The 8,726-nt window shown below is 52.2% G+C and overlaps 3 protein-coding genes across 3 annotated transcripts; 1 reads left to right on the top strand and 2 right to left on the bottom strand.

The window, feature by feature from the left end:
• Window positions 1-130: 130 nt before the first annotated feature.
• On the bottom strand, window positions 131-673 carry GUITHDRAFT_118644 (hypothetical protein; the record flags this gene model as incomplete). The annotated part of the gene is made up of 1 exon (XM_005822124.1): window positions 131-673. The coding sequence occupies one exon, from the start codon at window positions 671-673 to the stop codon at window positions 131-133; it is 543 nt and encodes a 180-aa protein (XP_005822181.1).
• Window positions 674-2,054: 1,381 nt separating this feature from the next.
• On the top strand, window positions 2,055-5,239 carry GUITHDRAFT_97915 (hypothetical protein). The gene is made up of 9 exons (XM_005822123.1): window positions 2,055-2,075; window positions 3,602-3,679; window positions 3,727-3,925; window positions 3,978-4,189; window positions 4,235-4,368; window positions 4,485-4,580; window positions 4,709-4,903; window positions 4,969-5,101; window positions 5,146-5,239. Exons 3-9 carry the CDS (start codon window positions 3,762-3,764, stop codon window positions 5,205-5,207), a joined length of 996 nt encoding a protein of 331 aa, XP_005822180.1. The 5' UTR covers window positions 2,055-2,075; window positions 3,602-3,679; window positions 3,727-3,761; the 3' UTR covers window positions 5,208-5,239.
• Window positions 5,238-8,726, bottom strand: GUITHDRAFT_118642 (hypothetical protein; the record flags this gene model as incomplete). The annotated part of the gene is made up of 27 exons (XM_005822122.1): window positions 5,238-5,292; window positions 5,351-5,409; window positions 5,453-5,545; window positions 5,592-5,628; window positions 5,676-5,725; window positions 5,781-5,856; window positions 5,924-5,974; window positions 6,017-6,067; window positions 6,161-6,223; window positions 6,265-6,311; window positions 6,360-6,393; window positions 6,436-6,474; window positions 6,518-6,574; window positions 6,662-6,741; window positions 6,786-6,834; window positions 6,987-7,034; window positions 7,405-7,460; window positions 7,507-7,540; window positions 7,587-7,666; window positions 7,711-7,775; window positions 7,828-7,905; window positions 7,949-8,026; window positions 8,073-8,198; window positions 8,246-8,303; window positions 8,354-8,483; window positions 8,531-8,614; window positions 8,662-8,726. 27 exons carry the CDS (start codon window positions 8,724-8,726, stop codon window positions 5,238-5,240), a joined length of 1,743 nt encoding a protein of 580 aa, XP_005822179.1.

The raw sequence follows: 8,726 nt of genomic DNA, 5'->3' as shown, positions 1-8,726 counted from the left end.
CGTCTTTTGACCACCATAAGACTATTCGTAAGGGGTTTACCAGGGAAACAAAATTTGAATAAAGCCCGGAAAAGTTCCTCCGCCATTGTATTTACGGCTTGAAAATACGCAGTGAGATCCGCCAACTTTTCTATTTATAGGAAGCAGCCGCACGGCCTTCGACACGTCCTTTTCCCTCCCTCCTCCCTCCTCCCGACGAGCCTCTCTGCCCTCCGTCTGGTCGCTTCCTGCCCTCTCCCTCCCTCGCTGGCGCAGCTCCAAGGATTCTCCGTGCGATCTCCTCGATGTGCGAGCGATGCTGCTGTGCCCGCACGTGCAGCGACTTGAGACGAGGAGAGGGAGGAGCGTTGAGGTTTCTCCCCCGCATCTCCTCCCTGATAGTAGACAGCGGCTGGTGCTGGAGGTACTGCGACATGGCTGACAGCATCTTGTCCTTGTTCGCGTATACCACATTCCTCGCTCCTCCTCCCCTGCCTCTTCCCTTCTTTGCAACCAGTCGCTCAAGGTTGGTCCTGGGCTGGTGCCGCAGGTACTCAGTCAGAGCATGCTTGCTGACAGGGTATCGCTCTTTCTTAGCCGAGAAACCTCCCGCTGCTCCGTACACCCTCGTCTCCGGGCGAAAGTAGAGCTCAGAGCTCTCGCAGCCTCCTCCCTGCCGAAACTCTAAGCTCATGCCACTGCCATCAGAGAGTGGGAGGAGGAGATAGTGAGAGGGTGAAGGGGTAGGAGAGACAAGGCACTGTGAGGAAAGGAGAAAGAAGAGTGAGCGGGAGTGTAACTCGGGGAGGAGAACGGACGATGTTGTTGAGGGGGAAACAGAGGATATGAAGGATGTGGGTGCGATGGAGGAACGAGGAATGAAAAAGATAGGAAGGAGAAGACATGAAGACAGGAGAGAGGAGGACACGAGACGGGGTTGAAAAATCTCACGCTGCATCGGAAGTAGCGACCGATCCCAACGAGAACGAACAAGGTGGTTGAGATAGAAAGTAATGCAGAAAGAGCTCGATACTTGGGCATGAGCTTGTAGGTGGAGTGCAAGTTTTACATCCACCTGACTCAAACTGTCAGACCCATTCGCGCTCGAGCGACAGCCAGTCCCCTTCCTTCGACTCATGTTGTCATTCCCTTGCTCCCTTGCTCCCTTGCTGACTCCCCTGCTACCCTGCTCCCCCCTCTCGCTCTCGCTCCCCTTCTGTCTGTCTGTCTGTCTGTCTGTCTGTCTGTCTGTCTGTCTGTCTCTCTCTCTCTCTGACCTCCCCCCCCTCCCTCCCCCGGTCCTCCCTGCCTCGCCCTCAACGAACAGGCGACGTCATTGGCAGTAACCCCCCTCATCCCCCACCCCTCATGGCCCGGGACTTGCCGCTAGTCCGGGCCCGGCCGGTCACTCACCGGGTGGATCCCGACGGTTGAGGCGAAGGCGCTTTTGTTACGACCTTCTTGCACCACCCACCCCATCCCCTTCATTCTAAAAACTTTTGTCCTCATCTTTGTGGTGGTAGGGTAACTACCCCTACCACCATTTTTGAATAGCAGAGAAGGGGTTATTAGACCATTGCAACCATTGGTACGGGTATTTCTTAGTTTTCTTCAATGTACCCCACCCCCCCACCTGAATGAATCTCATCGTCCGACATTTTCCCCTAGTAGATGGGGGTGGTCATTTTACCCATGAAAGATGGGTAGGGGTGACCGCTGACTTTGTACCGGTGCATCTTAGTTCAATCCAGGGGGTCAGGACGGGGTCAGGGTACTTTCAACCCCCTGCTCTCGGACCCTGGGGAGGGGGGTGGAGAAGCAGAGAGGGTGGGGGTTACCCTTGTCCAGTGGTCTTTACTAGAAATTGGCGATTTAAGTGGGGTGGGGGGTTACAGGATCAGGGGTATGACATTCAGCACTTACGGCAGATGGGGTACGTTGATGGAGATTTGTCAGGGTGAAAGAGGGTGGGTAAACGGGAATTTGTTTTGAAGGGGGTAGGGGTGATATTACGAGGGGTAGTAATGGGGTGCATGCGTGTGAGGTTGAGTGGCGTCGACAGAGGATGCAGCGACTGATCTTGCTGATAGCGGCAGGTAGACCATGAAGATGAAGAAGATGATGAGATGAAGATGATGAGATGAAGATGATGAGATGAAGATGATGAGATGAAGATGATGAGATGAAGATGATGAGATGAAGATGATGAGATGAAGATGATGAGATGAAGATGATGAGATGAAGATGATGAGATGAAGATGATGAGATGAAGACGATGAGATGAAGATGATGAGATGAAGATGATGAGATGAAGACGATGAGATGAAGATGATGAGATGAAGATGATGAGATGAAGATGATGAGATGAAGATGATGAGATGAAGACGATGAGATGAAGACGATGAGATGAAGATGATGAGATGAAGACGATGATGAGATGAAGACGATGAGATGAAGATGATGAGATGAAGATGATGAGATGAAGACGATGAGATGAAGATGATGAGATGAAGACGATGAGATGAAGACGATGAGATGAAGATGATGAGATGAAGACGATGAGATGAAGACGATGAGATGAAGATGATGAGATGAAGATGATGAGATGAAGACGATGAGATGAAGACGATGAGATGAAGATGATGAGATGAAGATGATGAGATGAAGATGATGAGATGAAGACGATGAGATGAAGACGATGAGATGAAGATGATGAGATGAAGATGATGAGATGAAGACGATGAGATGAAGATGATGAGACGAGATGACGATGATGACGATAATAGTCGTGGTGGTGGTGGTGGTGGTGGTGGTGAAAATGATGAGGGCGATGAAAGGGTTGGAATGGTATTGAGACGTATGAATGGTGAAGGCTAAGGAAATGTTTTTCATAGTTGTAGTTGAGATTAAACTTCTTGAGTTTACTTTGGAAAGTGGTGATGAAAGGAGATGATTTCACTGGTTTTATTTCGTCAAATTCTGTATACTTGATAGATAGCCCATTGTTGATCTACTACAAAGTACCAATATGGATGATGAATTTTATTTGTATGTGCACTCGTTTTTCTGGGCTAGAAATTCTCTTTTGTGTGCTCTTGATGTTGTTGGAGGAATACACGAGCAGTTCTGTGTTTCCTGTGCCTGCTATACATGTTCCCCAAAACGCTGGATGACACTGTGGGATGTGATTGTCTATAAGCTTCAAATCAGTTTGGTCTTGATTCCGACGTGCCAAATGATTTCTTTTGATTGAATGGTTGGTGTGAGAGTCCTGCTTGTCACTCGTGGCATGCCATGCAAAGCCTCCCTATGGTCATGTGCAGAGAATGTGGGCGGAGTTTAAGGGTTAAGTCTTTGTCGATTCACTGACGAAGTTCCCATGCCTCCCTCGCAGGGCAGTTGCTCACTCTATGCTCCCTGGCAGTTGCTTACTCTATTCTTTAGACTGGGAAAAGTATTCGCGATGTTTAATGGAGAATAGTTCAAGTAGATTTGAACCGATAGATGTCGAGAAGGGTCTGCTTACGAGATTCATAGGATTAGTCTCAGTGTGATGACGATTCAGTTCAAGTTGTTGATGACAGTAATGACTTGTCTGCTGTTGTTCTAATCTTCTGTTCAGTCACTGCAGTTGATTGCTTCAGCGTATTTCATTCACCTTTCCTGAGATCCTCTCCCACCCAGTCTTGGAGTACCCGAGGTAACAGCATCTTGTCTGAGGTTAAGACGTGACGGTTTGGCTGCCAGCAACAGTTGCCCCGCATAGAAGAAACTCTGTCAAGATGGCATACAACCTCCAGCATCCCAAGATAGCCGATGACATTACCCAGCTGATCGGCAGAACTCCTCTCCTCAAGCTCAACAAGGTCACCGAAGGCTGCCATGCTGAAGTCATCGCGAAGCTCGAGAGCATGGAGCCCTGCAGCTCCGTCAAGGATCGTATCGGGTGGGTTTGAAGCAGCCGGCGGGTTTCGGCGCGTTGACCTCGCGATCCTCAGGCTCTCCATGATCAACGAGGCCGAGAAACGCGGAGAGATCACTCCCGGCAAGACCGTCATCGTCGAGCCCACCTCAGGAAACACCGGCATCGGGTTGGCTATGGTGGCGGCTGCTAAGGGCTACGATATCACTCTTGTGATGCCCGAGACCATGTCGCTCGAGAGGCGCGTCATGTTCAAGGCCCTCGGGGCCAAGCTCGTCCTCACACCCGGTCTCCTCTCGCTCCTGACATCGTCTCGCGCCTGACGTGTGTCAGGCCCTCTTGCAATGAAGGGAGCGATCAAGAAGGCCGAAGACATCCTTGCCTCCCTCGGAGAGAACGCCTGGATGCCGCAGCAGTTCAACAACCCTGACAACATTAAGGTTCACATGGAGACCACGGGACCTGAGGTCAGCCTGCTTTCTATGTGCTCGTCTCCTTGCTTGCATGCTTGTGTCTTTGGGTTTGCTTCGTCTGCCCCTTGCTCCCTTCCCCCCATCGAATTGCAGTTGAATGTGTCTTGTAGATCTGGGAACAGACTGATGGCAAGATGGACGTAATTCTTGGTGGAGTTGGCACTGGTGGAACGATTACGGGCAGCTCCCGCTTTCTCAAGTCCAAGGTGAGGAATGGCTTTGAAGGAGAGAGGAGCAGGAGCAACCCGTTGTAGTGCTGGTGCTGGGGAAGGAGGCGGAGGCAATGGGATGGGCGAAGGGCAGAGAGTCTGGTCATGTGATCGTGGTATTGTAGAACAAGAATATCAAGACCATCGCTGTCGAGCCTGCGGAGTCTCCAGTCATGTCGGGTGGCAAGCCTGGGCCTCACAAGATCCAGGGCATCGGCGCTGGCTTCATCCCCAACAACTGCGATATGGACATCGTCGACGAGGTCGTTCAGGTCCCTTCCACCGATGCCATGGCCATGGCCCGTCGCCTTGCTACTGAGGTGTGCTCTCGATTATCCCCCCTCTCCCCTTGTCCCTCCCCTACAGGCTGACAGGTGGGATGCAGGAGGGCGTCCTGGTGGGCATCTCGTCGGGTGCTGCCGTTCATGCTGCATGCGAGGTGGCGAAGCGACCGGACATGAAGGGGAAGAGAATCATCGTCATCATCCCCTCGTTTGGCGAGCGATACCTCTCCACCGGTTTGTCTCCCGCATGCTCTTTTGTAGTCGTGACTTGCTTGCAGCACTCTTCTCCGAACTGCTTGAGGAGGCCAAGTCGCAGGCGACAGAGGAAGTGAACTTGTAAGGAGAAGGCGAGACATAAGAAGTTTTCCTTCTAATCCTCTAGACGCGCGTAGACGACAGCAAGCATCACCCACACAGCACAGACCCTGTCAAGTGAGCATGAGCGAGTGTTGAAGCATCAGAGGATGGAGATCAAAGCCGCACCTCTCAGGGTAGACCACGACATGCGACCTTACGGCGAAGCGAACGCGATCGACCCCCCCCTACAGTCTCCTCAGCCTATCGACTCGCTCCCTCCTTCCCCACCTGCAACGAGACGATCTCGGCTGCTGCCTTGGCGCGGAGTAGATCCTCGAGCATCCTGGGGGCAGAAAGATGGCAAAACTGAATAGGAAAGCCCTAGAGACATCTCAGAGGAAGGAGAGGGATAGGGAGAGGGGGCGACCTTGAAGGAAAAATCGTCTGGCACAGCATTTCTTATGCTGCCAAGCAAACAGTAAGAATCTGATTGACTGACTCCTGGCTTCACCTCTGCTGGAAGTCAGCGAGACCAGAAGCGCTGCCGTAGACTCGCTCAGCCTGCACGGGTGAGTGAGGGGGGCAGGAGGTGAAGCGAGCGCGAGCATTCCCACACCTCATAGGCAGTCAGCGCAGGACTGAGCAGCTGACAAAGCTCTTCATCCCAGTGAGTCGCGAGTCCGTTGATGCCTCTGTGGGGTCAGCTCAGCTCGTGGAGTGAGTCAGAGCCCAAGAGCCAAGCTCGAGGGCCCGCCTCACCTCCTTTTTGAAATAAGATCCCGCAGGCTCTGCTCAAGAACCTCCTCCATCCTTCAAGTCAGTCAGTCATGGCTGTAGCGAACAGCAACGCACATGTGCGTCGAGAGCGGGTAGTAGGAGAGCTCAGGTACATGCTTCCTGCGCCTGTAGCGAATAGAGTTGGAGGAGGCAGAGACAGATAAGGCAGAAGGGAGGGATGAAGTTAGAGGGCATGATGAACCATCAGGCGATGGTCACCTGATCTCCCGTACGGCTGCCGAGTCCATCGCTTTCCAGTGCGACATGTTGTTGAGGTCGAAGCTGCTCCCATGTCATGGCAACTCCGCACAAGAGCATCTGACCTGCACGATCTGACCGAGTCGTCGGGCTGGACATTCGCGTAGAAGGACTGGAAGCCCAGGATGAGGAGTAACGAGTCGAGGTCACCTCAGTTCACCTCATGGTTAAAGACGCATCCTATCTTGCCGTATCTTCTTGACAGTCAGAGTGGGACCACAAGGTCGAAGGCTCACTTGTGCACGGACGGAGAATCGCTTCCTCCATGGCTGTACCTGAGTGAGAGTGAGCTCTTGACGTTTCAGGTCCCAGACCGACCTCGATCCCGTCAGGCTTTCCCAGAACGTCACTTTGATCTTGTTCAGCTCTAAGTCCCTTCCAATACAGTCAGGCAGGAGTCTCCCACTTGCCTCTCCTCTTCCTCGCCAGCAGCTCCTTCAGCTCTCTACCCCCTCGTCTTACCTCTCCAACGTCGCCACCCACATGTGCGGATCTCCAGCGAGAGTTGTACCGATGACGCAGTATGCTTCGAAGCGAAAGCCCTGCTCTCTCCGTCAACCTCCTCCCTCGTTGCCGCCACTCTTACCAGGAGCAGGTTGCACAAGAGAATCGCATGCTCTTCTACGTCTCCCCTCCTGTATGTCTCAGCGTCAGCCAAGGGAAAACCCTTGAAAGCTCTTCCTGCTGCTGAGAACTGTATGAATGTCAGCCCAAACCTGCAGACAGCCTGTAAGTCCTGCCAGACGAAGCTTCTTCCTCCCCTCCTCCTACCTCTGAACGTCCTGACCCGCTTCCTAATGGCTGCATCCTTGAAAACTCGATGAGGCTGACGAACCTGCGCAGCAGTCAAGAAATTAGTCTCGAAGCGCTCACGCACCTTGATGCTTCACCCGCAGAACGGATGGCTCGTCCTCCCCTCATCGGTTGGACAAACGAACAAACTGAGGGAGAAGGGTGGAGAGTGAGGAATGAAGAGAGCAGGAAGGAGGATTTGAAGGCAAAGTGATGAATGATTGGATTTGATGCGGGACCTGGAACGTTGATGTCGTTTTCCGTTCTGTCACAACGAGAGAAAAGAGAACAAGCACAAAGATGAGTTAGAGTGAGATGAAATGAAAGAGGAGAGCAAAAATTTGTGAACAACAATGAGACATGTCAGGTGTCAGATATGACAGGAAGAAGGCTCAGGATGAACTTGCACAAACCTCGCGAAGATCTTCACCATTCTGTTGCCATGCTCTGGACGGATCTGCAAGAATTCCTAGTGCGAGACGTCAGTGGCGCCCTCCTTGCCGAGTCCCTTCTACCTTCCACCAGATCTTCGCGGAATTGAAGAAACGTCTGAAGTCAATCGAGGTGAGTGGAAGGGGGAGAGGAGCGGGACGACCTCTCGTGCTCCAACAGGCTCTCTCTTTCCGCTTTGATGACTTGCTCCAGGGAAACTTCGTCGGCGAGGAGGTTGTGAGACTAGCCCAGCAGTCAGTTTAGCTACGACTCAACGCGAGCAAAACCTTGGGAAGCAGCTCCAGCTGCAGCCCCAGCAGACCCACGGCAACAGTTGAGTCGCCACTGAGGCCTGAAGGGAGAGAAGATGAGGAAGAAGTGAGCGAGTGAGGAGATTCATGAACCCATGAGCTCAACGTCGATCGACAGTCTTCCGGACACAAGCACCTTCCTCCACTCAATCTCCTGCGTACCGATGATCTCTGCAAGCGATCACAAGACTGCAGCAAGAGAGCAGCACGTCACCTAGCCTGTCGTCAGACCCTTGCTGGGTAACGACCATATGAATGGGTGAGGATAGCGCAGAGACGGGACGGTCAGAGTCTGTCAAGGTTCAGGAGGAAGAAGCGGTCTAACAAAGGAATCTCACTTCCTGGGAGGTGGAACAGGAAGGTATCGTCGAAGTTGGGCTCAACATCGCACGGCACGGGCTTGGAAGCGTGACGCTGTGACGAGGCCATCATGATGAAGAAGAAAGCATGAAGCCGGAGACAACCTGTCCGTGCCATAACAAGTGTACCACAAGAGACCCTTGGCCGTCACTCGCATCATGCAGATGATCGACAAACCCTCTCCCCTTTTTCAGCCTCACATGCAGGAACTGCCGATGGGATCATTCAAGCACGACATTCTTATCCTATCTCCCCTCACCTTTCCTCCTGCCTTCTTGGCAAGAGCTGACGTTGGAGTTGAGCTATGTGACAGTTGATTCCCATGCTCTCTTCCCAGCGAGTTTAGAACTTCCTCAACAACCCTCTTCTCGTGCAAGGTGGTCAGAAGTCTGCCGAGATCATCAACGCCTTCCAGCTCTGCAAGCAAAGCAAATACTTGTCTTCATTGATATCCATCCCCTCTTCGCTCTCAAGGAAATCTCGAACGAAGGATCTAACTTGTCCATAAACATTCGTTGATCTGATAAGGTGCAAAGTCACAACCACGTCTCGTATTACATCCCTCACTTCAAGTGATCGCTGATGATGTTCTTCAATCTCTCTTTCTGCTGCCCTTCCAGTCGATTCAGCAT

This window comes from Guillardia theta (genome assembly GCF_000315625.1).
Source record: "Guillardia theta CCMP2712 unplaced genomic scaffold GUITHscaffold_131, whole genome shotgun sequence".
Taxonomy (NCBI): Eukaryota; class Cryptophyceae; order Pyrenomonadales; family Geminigeraceae; genus Guillardia; species Guillardia theta.
This window is presented reverse-complemented; position numbering and strand designations above follow the sequence as displayed.